This window comes from Heptranchias perlo, chromosome 28, assembly GCF_035084215.1.
Source record: "Heptranchias perlo isolate sHepPer1 chromosome 28, sHepPer1.hap1, whole genome shotgun sequence".
NCBI lineage: Eukaryota > Metazoa > Chordata > Chondrichthyes > Hexanchiformes > Hexanchidae > Heptranchias > Heptranchias perlo.
The window spans coordinates 34,429,715-34,448,476 of NC_090352.1; the positions used below are offsets into that span (position 1 = coordinate 34,429,715).

Sequence of the window (18,762 nt, forward strand, 5' to 3'; positions counted from 1 at the left end):
GGAGCAAGCCTTTGGCTTAGTGGTAGCATTTCTGCCTCTGAGTCAGGTGGTGGAGGGTTTGAACCCGATTTCAGACAGCCCAGCAAATGGAAACTTGAGCTCTGGCTCCGAATTCTGGGTTGACAGCCAGGGGGATACTTATGCCTGATGGGTGTCCATAAAACCCTCTCACCGTATAGGATTAACCATCCTATTGGCTGGTATAAAGATTGCCATGGAAGGAGTCTTTATGTTGCGGCCTGTTAATCAGCCTGTGAAACCTTCCGCTACTTGACACTATTCTCCAAGGGAAGAGCGTGAAGAAACAACAACTATAAAATTCGCTGCCTGAATTGGTGGTAGAGGGAGGGACCCTCAACTCTTTAAAAAATACCTGGACCTGCACCTAAAGTGTTGTAAGTTGTAGGGCTACGGACCGGGTCCTGGAAGGTAGGATTAGAATGGGCACCTGGTTGTTCTTCGAGCCGGCGCAGACACGATGGGCCAAATGGCCCCCTTCTGTACTGTATCTTTTCTATGGTTCTAAAACTGCAGATCATCCAAGCACTGCCACTTGAAATCTACTGTTCAATAAATGCTTCCAATTTTGGTAGCCCTTTTAAAGTTTACATTTCTATTCCGCTTTCAAAATACACATCAGCCACCTTCAATGATTCAATGGGTATATTCCATGGTGTAGGTGTGGTATGGAATCACGTTGATCTCAGGTTTGACCCCTGGTCTGTGCTGAGTTACCTGATCTCAGCCAGGGCAAAGGTTGAGGTGTTACTATTGACCTCAGCAATGGTGAGCTGGAGTGTGGGGGGGGGGGGGGGGGTGAGAAATCCAGCATTCATTACTTGCTCTCCAATGACTGTAGATGTGGACACTGGGTGAGAGCAGGATCGGGCTTTGCTGTTCCCTCTCTCTCTCCTCTTCCTCCTCCCCCACCCCCACCGCACCCAGTTAAATAACTTGCTACATTTAGCATCAGACGTTAGTATTCCTACTAAGGAAGTATTTACGAAAGAACAGCAAACACATCGAGTGCCAGAGATATTCAACATTGAGGTTTATACACTGGCTGCTCCCATTACCGATCAAGCTAGTTAGACTGACACGTAAAATCAATGTAACCCTATTATGACTAGAAGACTCAACAGTCTTTAAGTAAACCACCAGCAGAGGCCCTAACCCAATTCTGAGCATTTTACTAACACTTGGCAGACATACATGTATAGTGTTGCCTGGGAATAGAAACCTCTAACCACTGTTGCGTATTCCAAGGAAAGAGCTTTACTGGCCAATATGGCTGTTACAATAGCTCAAGGAATTTGATTAATCTTCTGTGGATTTCCTGCCCTGAAAGTTACCACTAAAGTTCCCCTTCGGGGAAAGGAACCCATAACTCTGACCTGGTTGGGTCAACAAGATTCCAGTCCCACACTATCGGTTTGATTCTTAATATCCTCTCATGTGGCCACTCAGTTGTTAAAACAATCAGTGTAAGGCAGGCCAGCACGTTTTCAGGGCAACTAAGGATGGGCAATAAATGCAGCCTTGCCAGTGTCGCTCACATCCGAGAGCTAATAAAAATCTCAGCTGGGCAGTGAAAGGTGAACTACAATTGATCTCAGTATCTCTGAGCAAAGGGAAGGAGGAAAATCAAAATAAGTTAGGGTCTCACTCCATCACTATCCAGTGACCTATACTGAAAAGTGCATGTGTGCGCACGCACATGCTTCAGAACAGAATAAGGGTTCAATTGTGATGCCTCTCCTCCTCCCCACCAAACAGCCTGCAAGTACAATTCCAGCAAACTTTTGGTATTCATTGCCCAGGCTCACATGAAGAATGGCCATTTGTACCATCAGCACCTGCAATGAAGGAGAAAAATTTCAAGGAAGATAAAAACAGGGTGTGCCACAGAGTGGAAGAATGCAGGTTTGATCGGGTGATTTCGACACAGGTGGCTTCCTTTTTCAGACATCGCATCGTGGGTATATGCGGAACAGAGACCAGGTGCTCTCCGAATGCCGTGACGAAAGGTTGTTGACAGCAGGTCAGAAAAGAGCAAGCCTCTCTGTTTGTTCCCATCCTTTCCCCCTTCCCACCAATCTGTCCCGATTTCATACAACACAGACCCACATAAAAAAACATGAAGAGGTGCTCTCTAATTCTTGAGAGAGACACAGGCAAACAGTCAGAAAATTGCAGAATGAAAACATTACATCACATTGCACACAGTGAATTAAAATGACAAATCCATTAATATTCCAGGACAATTTTATTTCTGGCTTCTTAATGTACATCTATACAGGCCATATTAAAAAGGCTGCTACATAACAAGTGAATGTGTCTGCAACCTGATTTCATAAGAGTATGCATGCCGTTATACACAAATGAGAGGTAGAAACACTGTATTAAAGACCTAATAGTACAAATATTTTATAAATAAAAACAGTCTTCAGAATTAATGGAATCGCTTACAGATAAATAAAAGTACACATTAGTTTCCTTTCATAAAATAAAGCGAGAGGGGAAAAAAAACAATTTTGACGAGCTTCATGAACAAGCCAAATTCATTGCTACATGGCAAATATTTCAAATACACTGTCTCTGGGAGGTTAAACATGATTGTTATGATGGATTTAGTTCAATATTCAAGTATTCAAGCAGCTGAGTAACAAAAAAGAAATGGAGAACAAAAATACTCAAGGGTGGAAAAAATATTTACCAACTCTGGAACAGACGGCCCAGGGAATCGCGGGGGGTGGGGGGGAACGGGATTACAAGTCTGGTTGTAAATGCCATTTCCGGCCTAGTCTACTGAGCAGCAAACAACATTGTACAAACTAACTAGGTATGCTATTTCTTTTTTTTTAAATTAAAAAAGGACAAGAATTAATACAATGGGGGTGAAGAAATAGAAAAGAATGGGACTTCTGATTCCTAACCCACGAGTACCACATAGTATTGGCTTTCTTTAAATGTGTATTTCTTCCTAAGTCACCACATTTTTTTATTTTTTTTATTTTAAAATTACAAAAATAAAATTTCCAACCATGTACTCTTTCAAACTCTTCACAAGTGCTTAGTTGGAATCCTCCACCAGACTGAAGGACATCCATCTCTGAACCCGAGCCATTCAATCCGATCACACACAATACAAAAATGGACGATTGTGCTTGTTTACTTGTTTTACATAGATATATGTAACACAGGATTGGAACTGAACCTTCAATTCTTTAGTTTGTACGCCAGTGACAAAATTGCCCTTCAGAAGCTGAACTTGGGCATCAAAACAGTCCAAACCTTTTTGTAATCTGGTTCCCAGAGTCCTGATACTTTTTTTCCCACCCCTGAAAATACTAAATGTTACATTAGTCTGCATAACAGGTTCTCAATCTACAGGAAAAACGCTTTATCTCCATAATACTGTCTGAACAAACAGCATCGTTAGCAATATTATCAGGCCCAGTGGCACAGTCACACTTATCACATGCACAACATAAAGCCAGCCCAAAAATATTGTTTAAAAGTCAGCAATCACTGGCAAAAAGAGAAAAAAATACTAGTTTCATTATATACAGACAGTTGCTCTATATGAACTACTCAAGTATTTAATAAGTAAAAAAATGGAAAGGCTTGTAATTACTACAGGCTTTTTTTTTTGCAGTCTTTTGCGTTGAAGTGTCAAGCACTCTGTGCTTCTTGCTCCAAAACTGACTTGTAAATGTCTTCTGTTGAATGCATTGGAGCTTAACCTGCTAGGACAGTTTTCTTTTTCCTATTTCTTAAATGCAGCCCTTAAGGTGCTCCATGTTACAAGGAATTCTGCATAACGTTACTGTTATCAAGGTGTTCAAAGAATTGTAGTAGTGCAATCAGAAGTGGTTGTCTGTTGGAGCAAAGTCTTTGCGGTTTCAACAGCTCCTGTCTCGGGAGCTAAAAAAAAATAGGAAAAACAAGAAAATTCCCTCTCTCTGTCCATCCAAAGCAATGCCCAATTTCCCTTCTGGTTTACAAGGTCACAGAGGTGGGCCTGTTGCCATCCCCTCCTGCCCTGTCATCAACTTCCTAACCACGTAAAGTGCTTATCTCCTCCTTGATGATCAATTTCTGTGGGTTTGATATGTATGTGATGTAGCATCAGAAGATACAAGGCAATGTGTGCCTTTTACTGGCTGTACAAGGATCCTGGTAAAACTCAAAACTGCCGTAAATAACTGTTGTTCACTTATCACACCATTAGTGTCTTCTTAAAAAATTTTTTTTGAAGTTTCACTGGCAGAAAGACAACTTGTCAATTTGCCACAGCACAGTACTGTATATACACAACAAATTCATCAGATGGGGTACAAAGTTCCTTTATAATCCTCTTTTTTTTTTCTGAACGCAGGTTTCTAAGTACCCAATGAGTTCTGTGACAAAAATAGAGGACAGACTTCAGTTTTACTCCCATGCTTGTGTTAACACACTCCAGTGATAAGTGGCTTTGAAAGCCAAAAGCAGTGACCTGCCCCACACTTTACCTCTTTGAGGTAAGCTGAAATGAAAGAATATGCTACATCGTTGAGGGTTTTCCAGAAGTATTAATCTATATTTATACATAAATTTCCTTTCTTTTGAAACAATAACTCCTCTTTGGTAACTTTTCAAAAAAAGTCAATCGTTCTTCACTTTGTGGGTTGGCGTAGGCTGTGAAAAAAAGTAAACCCAGTGCGAATGGTTTTCCAGAATAAAGAGAAAAAAACACAAAAAAAACAGGAGAAAAGGCAACTCCAAGACTCTGGGACTTGATCCAGGAGAGGTGGTGGTCCCTGCTCTGTTGCAAGTGGTCCATTTCAGAAGGTTAGTTTTCATACAGAGCCACCGCTCCATGGCACAGTGCAGATAGTCTGCGTTCAATGCTGGTCTTGTCTGCAAAACAAGGAAAAAAAATATAAATTTAAAAAAAAATAAAATGTCAGCTTGGACGCCTGCACAGATAACCACAAACCACGCAGAATTGACCGTAATTTTTCCTGACACGATCAATGGCACTGTCCACTCATTCATAGTGTGCATTCGCCCCAGATAATAGCATGTTCTCCTGGGGTTGGATGGTTCCCCATCTGGCACAAGGTTGCAACCAAAGTTAAAAATAAGACAGTTCCTTCCCATCAGTAATATTACTAGGCAGCCTAGATGGAAGGAAGCCTCAAATGACCGCTCTGTTGGGGCAGGATGTTCTACTTTTAATTTTTAAAAAAAGCATTTAAATAAATATTTAACAAATTATATATTTCACTCTCCAACAGACATGGGGGCTATTTGAACAAAAATACTCTGGACTTCATTTTTCCGTAAATCAATAAATCACCCCAACTGCTCAGGCAAATGGAAGTCAAATGACAAACTGTGCCGAATTGAGTTTACAGCTTTTAAAGTTGAGTATACAGCTTTTGTCATTAAATTAATTAAATTAAGTCGAACCTTCAATGCATCCACCATTCTTTATCCAACAGAGAAAGGCAACTGCCCATGCCACAATTAAAGTCCATCTTAAGGAGCTGCAGGAGCCTTTGAGTTACAAGTGAACTCTCCTAACTCCATACTGTTCTGTATCCATTTCTCCCTTGGGGGGATGACAAAGCATGGTCAAAAAGATAGGTATTGGAGAGGTTTATAAAGGTTGAAAGATGTAGGAAGGGGTGGGGAGGGGAGAGTATTCTGGGGAGTTGGGCCGAGATGGCTAAAAACTCTGCCACTGCTGGTGAAGCAGTTGAGTGTGTGGAGGAGGCCAGAGCTGGAGGACTGAAGTTCACTGTCTGGAATGTGGGGTTGAGGAGGTTGCAGTGGTAGGATGGGGTGAGGCTCTGGTGAGATTTGTAAATGCGAATGATGATTTTGAATTCATCACGTGGGGCTGTTGCATCACAAGGCAGTTTTACTTGCAGTTTAGATTTTGGGAGAACTACTTTACCCTCGCAACCACTCCACAAAGGCAAGAATGCTGAGGCCAATCAATCATGGCGTCTGTACTATGATCTCCCTGCTTGAGGCCAGCTAACTCAGCATAACTTAGGGATCGACCCTGGGATTTCCTTGCATGGTTCAACTGTTCATTGCCTAAACTGGCTGAGCAATTGGCAAAGGCCATTGTTCAGCTTTCTAAAAAGGAAGCTTACATTTGTGGGATTAAAACAGAAAATGCAGTAAATACACAGCAAGACAGTAAGCATGGAACTCAGATGGACAGCATAACATTTCAGGTGTGGCCTTTCAAAGGTCCAGCATTTGCATTTTTCAGAACTGTGTAGTTTCAGGATTTGTTTTTTGTTCTTATTTCCACCATTTGTGTTTTTCTTTTCACCCTTACATTTGTGGATGTTGTCAATATCAGCAGGATCTTGCAGAATCTTTGTCAAGCCTTCCAGCAACAATGCTGCTTTGTGGTACCGGTATGTGATGTCCTCTGTTTGCTGGAACATTTCATCGAGTGCTGCTGACTGGACCTAGAGTTACAACAAAGACAGTAGCAGGAACAGCTGCCAATTCAGAATGTCCAGTACACCGCGCAACATCCAGGTGACTGCATCAATATACCCTACAAATAATTCCCTTAAACTGAATTAAATGTTACTTCTAACTTTACACTGTTTTATAAAGTATTATATAATGGAAAGAACTGTCAAGTACCCAGTGAGTAATCCATTACTTCTGTTTGATTTTCTCTCCTGTGAGATCACCTTGAACCAGCCCAAGCAAGATGGCAGACAAATAACCAATTCTCAGGCCTCCGGCAATGGATCATTGTGCATAAGAAAAGCTAGTGTGCAGAAATGGCACAGGGCAAATCCAATTTTCCTCCCCTCCCTATAAGGAGGCACTTGCCTTCCAATTTTATCCTCCCCCACTCCCCAAGATCATTAGCACATCATGTGGCGAATTGCTGGCTCAGGGTGGCCTTACAGTCTGGGACTGTTTCACCGGGCCTCCCCTTCCTTTAGGAGCACAACTATCCATCCCGCAGCTCAAAATCTGACCGACTCACCACGTGCCGATGAAGGTACTGTCCACACTGAGACTCAAATCCGATAGGACAGCAACGTGAACGTCTGAACTATCGCCCCACTCCAAGGAAATTCTCAAGATAATTTTGAAGAAAGAAAATCTAAACTCAATTAACGACTGAAACTTAAAATCATCCTTTTATTATTTCCTTTCCACCTCCACTGGATGGAGTGGACTCTGCCACAACCCACCACCCTGTATAGTGTAACCTAACACAAAGTATACAGCACGTAGAATTGCTACCATGGAATATTAAAAATCCTATGTCTGCACGCACTTCCTGTTGTCAACTGTTCAGATTCTAAATTCCTATGTCCAGATTTATAATGGAAACGGATTATGTAAACTGGTCATGCTGTAATTACACCCTCCTGCCAGTGTACGACCTTCAGTTTTGTGTCTCTCTGCTCGTGTACTGTAGAAAAATTCCTATGCTCCAACTAGCTCTACTTCCCAAACTGCTGTAAGTTTTTCCACTTCACCATAAATGACAATATAAAATTAAAATATTATATAAAAATAAAGACAGAATGCATGACTTTAAAATGGGAACTGAATTCCCTGCCCTCAAACCCTGTTTCACCTGAAGACTACATTTGGCCTTGACTGTGTGTGCAACACCACGGGATATCGACTAGTCATTAAATAAAAGTAAATTGATCATGCTATCCTTAGTTATTCATCATCACCACATGATTGATATCTCATTACAAAAAAATCAGATTAGGCTAGTCTTGGTCAAAATACCTTTTGAAAATATATAGACATGTGGTAATAATTACCATTTCCACAGCGTAGCTGTAGATCAGTTTCTCAGCGGTAACACTGTTAATTTCATCCACAAATCTCTGCTTATCGGAGAAGAAACGATTCAGTTTTTCAGTAAGTTTCTTGCAAAAGGAGATGCAACACTTGTAGCGGTCATTCAAATTTTTAACGACTGTACAGAGAAGACAACACAAGATTAATTTGATGCTCTTTTTACAATTCATGTCAATAACACTGTCTTAAAAGAAATTAAATGAGGTATTTAATAACTTCAGCCAACAGACGTTTTCTCAATTTTATGACATTTTAAGCTGATGGCATTAATATACATGTACATATATCTGTAATGCTTTTAAGTGGGGAACAGTTTTGGCATCAGTGACTGGCTATGAGATTTCAGTTGATAATGCACACGAGAACTGACCTTGTGTAAAAATGGCAATTTGTTTTTCTCTCTCTTTTTGCAGAAAGGAGGAGTGCATTGGGAATTAACATTTTTTCTGCATTAATTACAGTTGCAAGCACTGCAAGGTCAGGTGAAACACAGGGGACTGAGTACAGTGCTTGCATTACGCTACAAATTCTGAAAGCCACAAATAGCATGTACATAAGCAGGTTATTTAACTTTGACTATATAACAGGACTGGAGGATGAGTATTAAATTGTACAGCATCAAGATAGAACTGAAATTAGAAGGATTTCCTCCCTCCCCATCACAATACATCAGAGAGCTCGAACTTGCATCCATTTCCATTCTGAAGAATGTTCAGTACCAGCCCTGAAAGTCTTACATTTATTTTTGTGCTCATTTAAATTTACAGGTTGACCCCCGAAATGCTTTTCTCTCTCTCCCAGCTCCAAAACAAAAACATGCCACTGATCCAATGCCTTTGGAGTCACTGAATTTTCATAGAAAAAGGCTTCAGTACCTTGCTTAACTGCTGTTGATGGGTTCAGCTTGCCTGATTTAACCTGGTCTTTGGCAAGGTGCAAAGAAGATGCTAAGAGCTGTGCTCCTTTCATGTATAGCACAAGCTGCTCCACTTGTCTGTAAAATAAACATAGGAATAAGTATTCCATCAAATGTAACATTTCAGAGTCAGCCAACGAATATCCTCACGTCCTAGTGTTCAGGAAGAAAGGGGATTGCGCAAAGCAGTAGTATTCAGTGAGGATGAAGCCTTGATTACCATTAATACTTCAATTCACCAGTAAGGATACACTTTGTTCCTCACAGGCAGCATATTGACAAACTGCCTTGCCTCTCAATCTTAGTCAAACCATCAAGGGTAGACATTTTGCACATTTTAGCAAGAAAACTGAAGGGATGTGTCAACCAGAGATGCTCCTTTGTGTCATGTAGCAACTGGTCAGAGTGGCAGAATCCTGAAAGTGCTCTTTTAGGTAGGGAATGGTTCAGGACAACTCAAAAGCCTAAGTGTGTATGTATGTTTTTGGAAGGGAAGAAACGTTTTGATTTCTATTACTAGATTGTTACATTTTTCTAAAGAAAAAAATTATTTGATTGTTCCAAATCACTCATTCATTCACGCATCATCTGATAGAGGTCACAACTTTCTTCATCAATGCTGCTCCATGAACTGATGAGCAATAAATGCCCGGGGGAGCGTAAAATTTGCATTTTACCTGTCATTCAACAGTACCACCACCAAAATGGAACAATATTCACACAATGCACGAGCCAACAGAGCTATAATCACCTACAAGGGGTTAAAACAAAGAGCAACCTTGTGCTCTACTGCTGTGTCAGAAGGTACAAAACCATACAAGAGGTTAAGTAATATCAGATGGTTCTACCATGCTCTACAAAGAAACACACTTATGACTGAGATTTTTCTTTTTAAAAAGAATAAATTCAGAGAAATCTGTTTCAATTGTCAAGATATCCACATTTTCAGTCCAACAATTTTAAAAAGCAGCTCCACACTACAGATTTACTGACCTCCCCACCACACCCCCCAAAAAAGGTATATAATACAAGTACTAACCCCCACTCCTTGCTGAGACGACTGATCTGGTCAACCACTACACTCTCCTGGATTTGGTACAGAGAGGTAGCTGAGGTCCCCAGGTCCAAGCTACCTCCTTTCATCACTGCAATGTCCATAATGCATTCTGCAAACGTCAGCATTGTATTCAGGTGGCGCAAGGTGTCCGTATGCTCTCTCTGGAATCAACAAATAGAAGGAAAAGTTACTTTTGTTTCTGAACTTTTACTTAAAACAAGCCTAAGACATACTACAACTAAGCCAACAGTATCTTCAGCAGCTTCACTTCAAAGAGTTATTGAGCAAAAGCTATTATTTCCTACTGTTAACTGTATTGACGATAATTATGTTGAATGTTCAAAATTATTTTATTCTACGAGTGAGAAACCAAACAGTTCACAAATTAAAGCCTCAGTGATTTGTAAAAGAGTAAGGAGGTAACATCACAACGATTGTGCAGGCATTACATGTTGGTATACCAATACACAAAACTATATAGAGAACCCTACATAAGATTACCCCACATAATGAGTGACAATTTCAGCCATACCTTCAGGAAGACGACATTGAGAAGAGGGCATGCACTTTCCCTGTAGGTAAGGGTAGGTAACCCCAAAAAGGCAAGTCACCAGAGGCTGCTTTTGCATGCCCCTCTGCAGTAGATTACAGATCAGACTTGACTTATGAGCTGTTTGGTTTCTGATTTATAGAATAGAAAATATATTGAATGTTTTAACATCAATAAAATTAACACCTTGTACTTGAGGGAGCGATGGTGGGGAACAACCAGGGTGGGAGAGAATAAGATTTTACTGGGGACAAGGTGGAGGCGAGGGTGTGATTGAGCAGATCGGTAGCTGCAGAAGTACCGTGGCGAACCAAGGGCCAAAGACTAGACAGTTGGGAGTTTGAAAGTACGATTGTAAGTAACAAGGGAGAAGATTTTTTTTTAAATACAGGGACAGATGCAGGAAGAAGTGGGGTTGGAAGGGGGAAGGAGGGTGTGAGTGGTGAGGGATACAAGGAAGTGATCAGAGATGGCCTTGTCCATGATTGAGACAATGGAAATAAAGAGGCTACATGAGATGGCAAGGTCGAGGGGGTGGCCATGAATATTGGCAGGAGAATTTATATGTTGAGAGAAATTAAGGGAGGATAGTGAACTGAGAGGAGAGAGGGGGCAAGGTCGATTGAGATGGAGGTTGTTAAAATGTTGGCAAGGTCACTATAAAAATTCATCACAGAAACTGCCAGGTTTATAACAAAACCTGAAAGAAAAGAATAATTTTGTTGTGCACTATTTTAGGGAGATTTCTCCTAGTCCGAAATGGACACAGTTCTTTTGTTTACACCTCAGCTGTTCTTTTTTAAACCCTCAAAGGACCCCAATGATGCAAGAACAGCTGATGTGCCAAATGGCACATGATAAAATGTCACATGATGAACATGCTCAAATAGGAAGTTCACCAGGAGACTTGGGAACAGGTTTGTTGATTCTGGTAAACAAACTACTCAAGTTGCTCAACCATTTAGTTATACAACCTTCTCAAGTATTGTCTGATTAATAAGCACCATTATACAATAGAAAACCTTTCACTCCAGTTAAAAACTCGCTTTTTGTCAGCTGCAGATACAGATTTAAAAGACCACAACAAAACAACCCTTATAGCAACAATACACTGCTCTGCCTCCTTCCTTCCTGTCTCTAGCAATGCACACTCTTCCAAAGCGTACAACTATAAATATAACTTAAACAACTTCCTGTTATGGTGCGGAGGAAAATAAAAAACTAGAGAAACAGGCTTTGCAACTGTTTTGGCTTCCCCAAGGTTCCAGTGACACAAGACCTAAAAGCCTTGTTTATATTACTGCTGCAAATCACAACAAATGAGAATTTGTGGAAAATTCCACACTGGCTGTGTGAAATTCAGGTAGCAAGCATTTTTGACAATTTCAGGAACCCCATAATTATGTGTTCTGGTTTTACAGCGCTTTACAGCAGCAATTCAATCTCTGGTAGTTTGAACACTTCTCACCGCTCGTGCTCCACTGTGCAGCAATGTTGCTGACAGCATTCCCAGACATGGTGCTCTTAGGTAAACAGAGTGGCACTGCCTTCAGAAGTGCTTGGCTGCAAAACAACTGTTTTTATTGCTGAGTCTTTGAAGGCAGTAGCGTATGAAGTAGCAATATAAATACTGCCACCAACAGCAAAGATGAGCATTTTTTCTGGCTCCCTAGGGGCTCAGCACAACTGTACAGGCCAGTGATACAATTTTTCACTCTCTGGTCTGTATGTACCATCAACAACCATTAGAGTTACTATAAACTATGTAATGTAATGTAATGTTCCAGTGCTGTGGAATTCATATCTCCCAATATATATCTCATCACTAAAAATTTTAGGCAATACCACAGTACTGTTTCTTGAAGCAGTTCTGTAATTATAGATAGGCCAGAGATCAAAACACATACCAGAATTTATGGTGTTAAAGTAATACAGGATCAAAGGTTTGGAATTTTCCAAACAGCTCAGGATTTTGGTGCTACCATTAAACTACCCTTTGTGAACAGTTTTTCTACCATCCTTCCCTGCATCCTGGGGTTAAGGCTATGGAGGGTTGTCTGTGGACTGCAGGAAATCAGGGTTGAATTGCAGAGATGCAAAGATTGATAATTTACAAATTTTAATTAATTAACTTTGGGATCAGAGAGTATATATGGCAGGATTCTCCCTCAATAGACCAAATAGGTGAGACAGAGTCAATAGAGCAAGTTGTACAGTGTCTGTGGAAGGAGTGGATGATGGCAAATGGCCTTTTCTGGTTCCATGCTTTCTTACATTCTTGAATTCGATATCAGGTTGTATTCATTTTAACCAAAAGGTTAATTCAATACTTCAGAAGTCTCTGAAAAACTGAATTATCCTTTGATCACGGTCATTAAGGCTCAACATTTGTGACAATTTTATTTGGAGAAAAATCACATTGCACTTTCCACTGGAAAGTTTAATTGAACATACCTTCTTTACTTGGGTTCAAGTATTGTGCAGGAGCTGAAAATGTACTGTACAATTAATATCATTCTATACAATGAGAGAATACGTGCCTGAATGTACAATATTACTTTGGCTCGACAGCAACATTCCATGGCCTGTAATTCCACAAAACAGGTTTGGCGGCCGAGTTACTACTCTGAGTAGGTGAAACACTTGTTTCATCTTCAATTCGAACTATTGAGAGAGCTCACCTCCATTAAAGTCTCTTCTGGCAGTTCTGGAGCTTCAAATGTGATAAATCCTTCTAAACTCGGAGGCGAGGTACCAAATGTCATGTACTTCAAACTCGAAGGACCCTCAGCTCCAGGAGGCGAGGTGCCCATGTAAGCGCCTGGTGGAGAGCCCATGTAAATTCGCCCACTGTTAGAGCAGAGAGATCCAAGTGGACTGCTTGAGCCAACTACAAGGAAAAGATGGCAAAAAATAAGCAGAGGAACCAGTGGCCCTCAAGGTAGTGTTTAACTGATTCTATTGCTGATAGCTATGGAATAGCAGGAAACATACTGTTGTAAAATTATGTAATTTCCAAACTCGGAGGGTTTTAAATCACTCAACTTTGTAAGAATAGTATTAAAGAAAAACACCAAACTCACGCAACTGCATTTTTCCGTTCTAAAATACATCATAAAATCAGGACAATTTTCGAATAACACTTTGCCAGTGTAATGACTTTGTACTTATTGTGAAATAAGGGCTGATCAGCCATTTTGGATGTCTCATGGGTAATCACACCTCTGATGTCAACTCTCCTTCCCCAAACCAGCTGACCACCTTCCCCCGGGTAACCTGTGTTTCAGTGTGAAAGTCTATAGGCTGACTAAAGTCATGTATAATTTTAATTTTGTCAGCAGTCAAGTCTTACCTGACATTGTCCTTGCTCTGGTGACCATGTGACTGCTATGGGGAGGGGTGACACTACTTGGTGGTGAACCTACAGTGAATACCACAGTCCTTGGGCTCATTCCTATCACCATGGCAGGGGAACCCACTGTCAAACCAGAAGCACCTGCTGGAGCTGGGCAGAAAGAAAACAAAATCATGCAAACAGGAAGAAATAGTGCAAAACGTGCAGACTGCAAAAAGCACCTCAACAGGACAAACAAAAACACAGAATTTGCTAACACTTTGTGCACTATTTCTACTCTGTGCTAAATTAAAATGTATGAATTGGCTGGGAGAAAGCAGCATGCTGTAACAATGCATTGTGCTGTATAAATGGTAGGAGGCAAGCGCCTCAAATTTTTCCCACAAGATGAGTTTTTGATGTCAGCTGGGCCATCAGGGAGTGATGATAATCAGAGGCAAGGCATCTCCAGGGGAGGAAAAGAAAACAAGTTCAATTAAGCTGCTATCTTGCACCTCTTAGTGGTGGAGTACTGGCTTCAGAATGCCCATCCTCCTGGATTACAATTATACATGGGCACTGGGAGAAGGGATCAGATTATGAAGGGGAGGGGAAAAAGCGTCATTTTGGGAAGTGTTCAAATATATGCAACAATACAAACTTAACCAATCTATTCCACTTCTTTACAAGAATCGTTGAGTTTTTTTCTCTCCCTTGCTCTTACTTTGTCTCCTTGCCTTCCACTCCTGCAAGAGTTGGCATGCACTTAGTCACGGGTCAGCCTCCCAATACTGTGCTCAGTCATTCTTCATTTGCAAGGCTGGACATGCGAGTGCCCGCAGGTAATTTAACAGTGGATGCGAAACCACAGCTGAGCCTAAAGCTGTCCTCACCCAGCATCCACATTCTGGCACCAGCAGCAGAGGAACCAGGTGTGGTAATCTGGCTGATTTTTCTTGCTTTAGTCCAGGGAGAAAGAGAGGCTAATTTGTACCACTTCATTCCCACCCCAGCTAAGATCAGTTAATTCAGTGCAGGCTCGGGACCTGCCTGATATGAAGGAGTAGTACCACAGCAGAGTGAAAAGGTACCTTGATGTGATAGTGTTCTGTTACACAGCCCGCCCACCCTACCCCGCCACATACTGAACAGTTCTTCATGTCTGATCTTTGGAAAATGTGCAGCAGGAAAATGGAGAGGAAAATAAATCCAAGGTTTGAACAGACAGCTCCAGAATGGCATCGGGGGAATATGGATAAAGTCACCTAGCTGCCTTCTCAGTTGGAGAATGTTGCCAAGCATACGGAGATGAAGAAGCTTAAACAAAGAACGGGCTGGTAGTAAGGAATTTGTAAAAGTCTCAACCAGTTTTCAGTGAATTAGATACAAGATAATAAATTAGATACTATATACCAAATACAAAACTGAAGTAACTGGCATGAGGATGGAATTGAAGAGATATCCTCATAACAGTATCAGCATCATGACGAGCAAGTTCCTTTACCTGTGTCCATCGGTCGCTCAGTATTGAGACTGTCTGTGCTGCCTTGATAAGTCTGCCCTCCAAACGTGGTCTTTATCACCTGATCTGATAATTTTCCTGTACTTACAGATCTGTAAAAGGATTAAACACTTATTTTGTCTGGTTCAACAGAGGGATTCCAGTAATAAGCCAAATTAATGGCCAAAGCCAACATTGTGAACATGTACATGTCAAAATATTGTTTTTTTGTAAACATTTTTTGACAGAATGAACTTGCATTTATATCGTGCCTTTCACAACCTCAGGACTTCCCAAAGCACTTTACAGCCAATGAAGTGCTTTTGAAATGTAGTCACTGTTGTAATGCAGGAAGTGGGGCAGCCAATTTGCGTACAGCAAGGTCCCACAAATAGCAATGAAATAAATGACCAGTTAATCTGTTTTAGTGATGTTGGCTGAGGGATAAATATTGGCCAGGACACCAGGGAGAACTCCCATGTTCTTCTTCGAAATAGTGCAATGGGATGTTTTGCATCTGAGGGCAGAAGGGGCCTCGGTTTAATGTCTCATCCGAAAGATGGCATTTCCAACAATGCAGCACTCCCTCAGTGCTGAGGAATCCACAGCCTTCTGACTCAGGTGAGTGCCACCTCCATACCAAGACTGTCACTATTATACTCAAAGTGAAGGACACTGCATTGCCATGTGGCAGCTTTATCGGCATTAGGCACTCTCAAGTCAGATATAGCCCAGCCCCGACACAGAATAAAGCTCACTCTACTCTGCACTAACATGTGAGTCGTCTCTGTCAACTCATCCAGTCTCTGGGAACAGGTTGCCTCCTTGCCCGGGAAACACATTTAACTTTTTTTGTTAATACAACAAGTCCAAGTCAAGGATTAATATGGATTGTAGAGATGTCAAAGAACAAACAAATGGTACCTGCCAAAAGTAGACTTATTCTCCTCAGAAGCTGTACGCTTTGCACTTGCTTGTGGATAATGATAGGTGCAGAACTCCCGAGCCTCCAGCATGGCTTTGGACTGTATTGGACTCTCAGTTAATCCTTGCTGTGCAGCCAAGGCAAGTAGATTGGAAGATGCTTGAGTTTTAGGTAGCTTGAGAGGAGCAGTGGTCTACAGTAGCACAAACATGGCAAACTTAAATTCATCTGAAAAGCAATCAAGCTCCTTTCCCAACCTCCAAAAAAATTCAAATAGTAATATTTCCATTCCATGGAAGTGACTAGTATGATCGTTGCACATTTACATACCTTGGTTGGTGACCCAATGATGGTGGGCAAGGGAGTTTTATGCAGCCAATCTGAACTGCGTGGAGATGTTCCCATGTGCTTTGTGGGGGAAGTACCAAGGCTGACTGGTCTGCTAGGCTGGGGAGAATGGCTACATCCATACCCTGCTGAAGGAGGATAAACTGGGTCCGAGTGCTGCTTACGTAGTTTCTGTTTGCTCTGGTAGATGTCAGTAAGCGTGGGGGTACTCTGGAGTCTGGCACCCAATAAGTGTGATTGAGGAGACGGTGAACCTGGAAACAATAATATTCTATTTTCAGTCTCAACATTCAGGGGAAGAAATATCAACACAAATCTTCATTGATATGGCATCACAGTAATAAAATGCTTTGCAAACTACATTTCTTCCTTTGAATCTAATCAACTTTGCTATGGAGACTCTTACCTTGCTGCAGACTATAATATATCCTTTAATTATAACATCCAAGGAGAAATACCAGTTTAAAAAAGTGATCTTTCCAACATCAAACTATAACTAGGCAGTTTCTCGAATTTTTTTTGCACCATAAATAACCCAACAAAAATAAAATGCTCAGTGCAAATGATCCAAACAGACTAGGTTTATAGTTACCTATTAGAGAGAAGTAACCCCCACAAAATAAAACACAAACTAAAGGATTTATAGTGTGGTTAAGTATGGTTATTGATATGGTTATTTATTAGCTGCTACTTGAAGAAAAAGCACAACCTCCCAGTGAACGTGGAAAGTGGTACTTGTTTAGTTTGGGTGGATAGTGAATGTTTGGAGTACTGTTAGAAATTCTGAATACGCTACTGGGAGATCTTAATATATTTTTATGGCAGTTATTGTATTAAACCTTAGACAGAAAAGTAGCAGTCTGAGTCCATGCAATTGGAACTCAGAAGTTTCTTTTTAAGTAAAAGCATCACTTTGCACATAACACGTTACACTGCATAGCACATCATAAGCTGCAGGGCTTTTAAATAATGTGCATTCAAAAGCTGCCTAACAGAATAATTTGAGTAAGTAATTTTATTTGCATTTGCTGGGAATGACAATTAATACTTACTTGTTCATGTGAGGCAATTCAGTCTCTCACTGAGTCTTATCTTCTACGTATGGAAATATCAGTATCCTGATTTTGTCACATATTTAGAATAGTATTTTTGGTTAATCTAAATGTCATGCTGTTCAAGTGTCAACTTAATTCAGTCCGTACCATTTTACCTTTGGGTCAGAATGTTGTTTGTTTCGGATTCACACCACAGCCAAAGCACGTAATCTAGGCCGAGTGGATAATAACAAATAACAAGGGAAGCATAAAGGAGGGTGTTAAGCTTTTTCATGTAAAGGATTAGAATATGGAACACATTACCACAAGTGGCTAATGAAGCCAAGTCAATCAATATTTAAAAGGGAGTCAGATAATGATGGAAAAATATTAAAAGAAAACAGCAGGGAGATGGGATTAAATTAATAGTTCCAATGTGGAGCTGGCATAAGCAAGATGGCCCAAATGGTCTCCTCCTGTGCCTAAAGATTCATCTGCTAACAATCATGGCCAAAAGATAGACAACCCTATGTTAACTGTTAAAATAAATCCTTTTATTTTAGTGAAAAATTAGGCAAAAAATGAAGTCCAGAGTTTATTTTAATCCACAGAATTTTAATCCCAGATGCGTTTTATCCTCAGCACCCAGCAAAATTCCCCATCACCAACCGTTTGTACAAGCATCCAATGATGCCATCTAATTGATGCGATAATTGGACATCTTGCCATATTGCCCACTAACATCAGAGGTGGTGGGACCAAAGGCCAAGTCATCTATGGATAAGTATATGAACGTGTCCTTTGATTGAAAAGCCATGGATTTCAAGGGTAGTCCAAAGTAGGATGGCTTTTTCACAACTAATACAAATGGAAGGTTGATTGTGACAATGGACATCCTTTCCATATCCCTAATTCAATGAGGGAGAGGGAAGAACTTTCCTTCATATCCAAAGGAATCAATTGCCCTCTATTTTTTGACTATTTTCTACCCATTGTTGCTGAATGACACATCAAAAATGGCTGAGCAATCTGCTTCCATGCATCCACCAATTCTGCTCTGAACTGGAGGCTAGGAAGGTTCCAAGAGGGTCTTTGAAATGACTCTCCTTCCATTTTCCCTCCCTAACCTCGTCACGGTTCATCCACAGAATCACATAACTGAAAACAAGAACTCAGTAGCACAAGGGAACAGAAACTTGCTCCAATATCCTTTTTACTTGATAATGCACATTCCATA

The 18,762-nt window shown here is 40.8% G+C and overlaps 1 protein-coding gene across 4 annotated transcripts in view; it reads right to left on the minus strand.

Moving 5' to 3' along the window:
• Positions 1-2,247: 2,247 nt before the first annotated feature.
• Positions 2,248-18,762, minus strand: part of ulk2 (unc-51 like autophagy activating kinase 2) — a 92,051-nt gene continuing 75,536 nt past the window's right edge. For 3 of the 4 annotated variants that reach the window (XM_068008449.1, XM_068008450.1, XM_068008448.1), the window contains 10 exons: positions 16,474-16,745; positions 16,143-16,336; positions 15,222-15,331; positions 13,736-13,888; positions 13,065-13,273; positions 9,816-9,994; positions 8,736-8,854; positions 7,821-7,978; positions 6,344-6,479; positions 2,248-4,902 (listed from right to left, as the gene is read on the minus strand). In XM_068008449.1, the coding sequence (XP_067864550.1) occupies positions 4,835-4,902; positions 6,344-6,479; positions 7,821-7,978; positions 8,736-8,854; positions 9,816-9,994; positions 13,065-13,273; positions 13,736-13,888; positions 15,222-15,331; positions 16,143-16,336; positions 16,474-16,745 (1,598 nt within the window). In that variant the 3' untranslated portion in view covers positions 2,248-4,834. The remainder of the gene's footprint in view (positions 4,903-6,343; positions 6,480-7,820; positions 7,979-8,735; positions 8,855-9,815; positions 9,995-13,064; positions 13,274-13,735; positions 13,889-15,221; positions 15,332-16,142; positions 16,337-16,473; positions 16,746-18,762) is intronic. The other variant, XM_068008451.1, reaches the window with a different exon arrangement.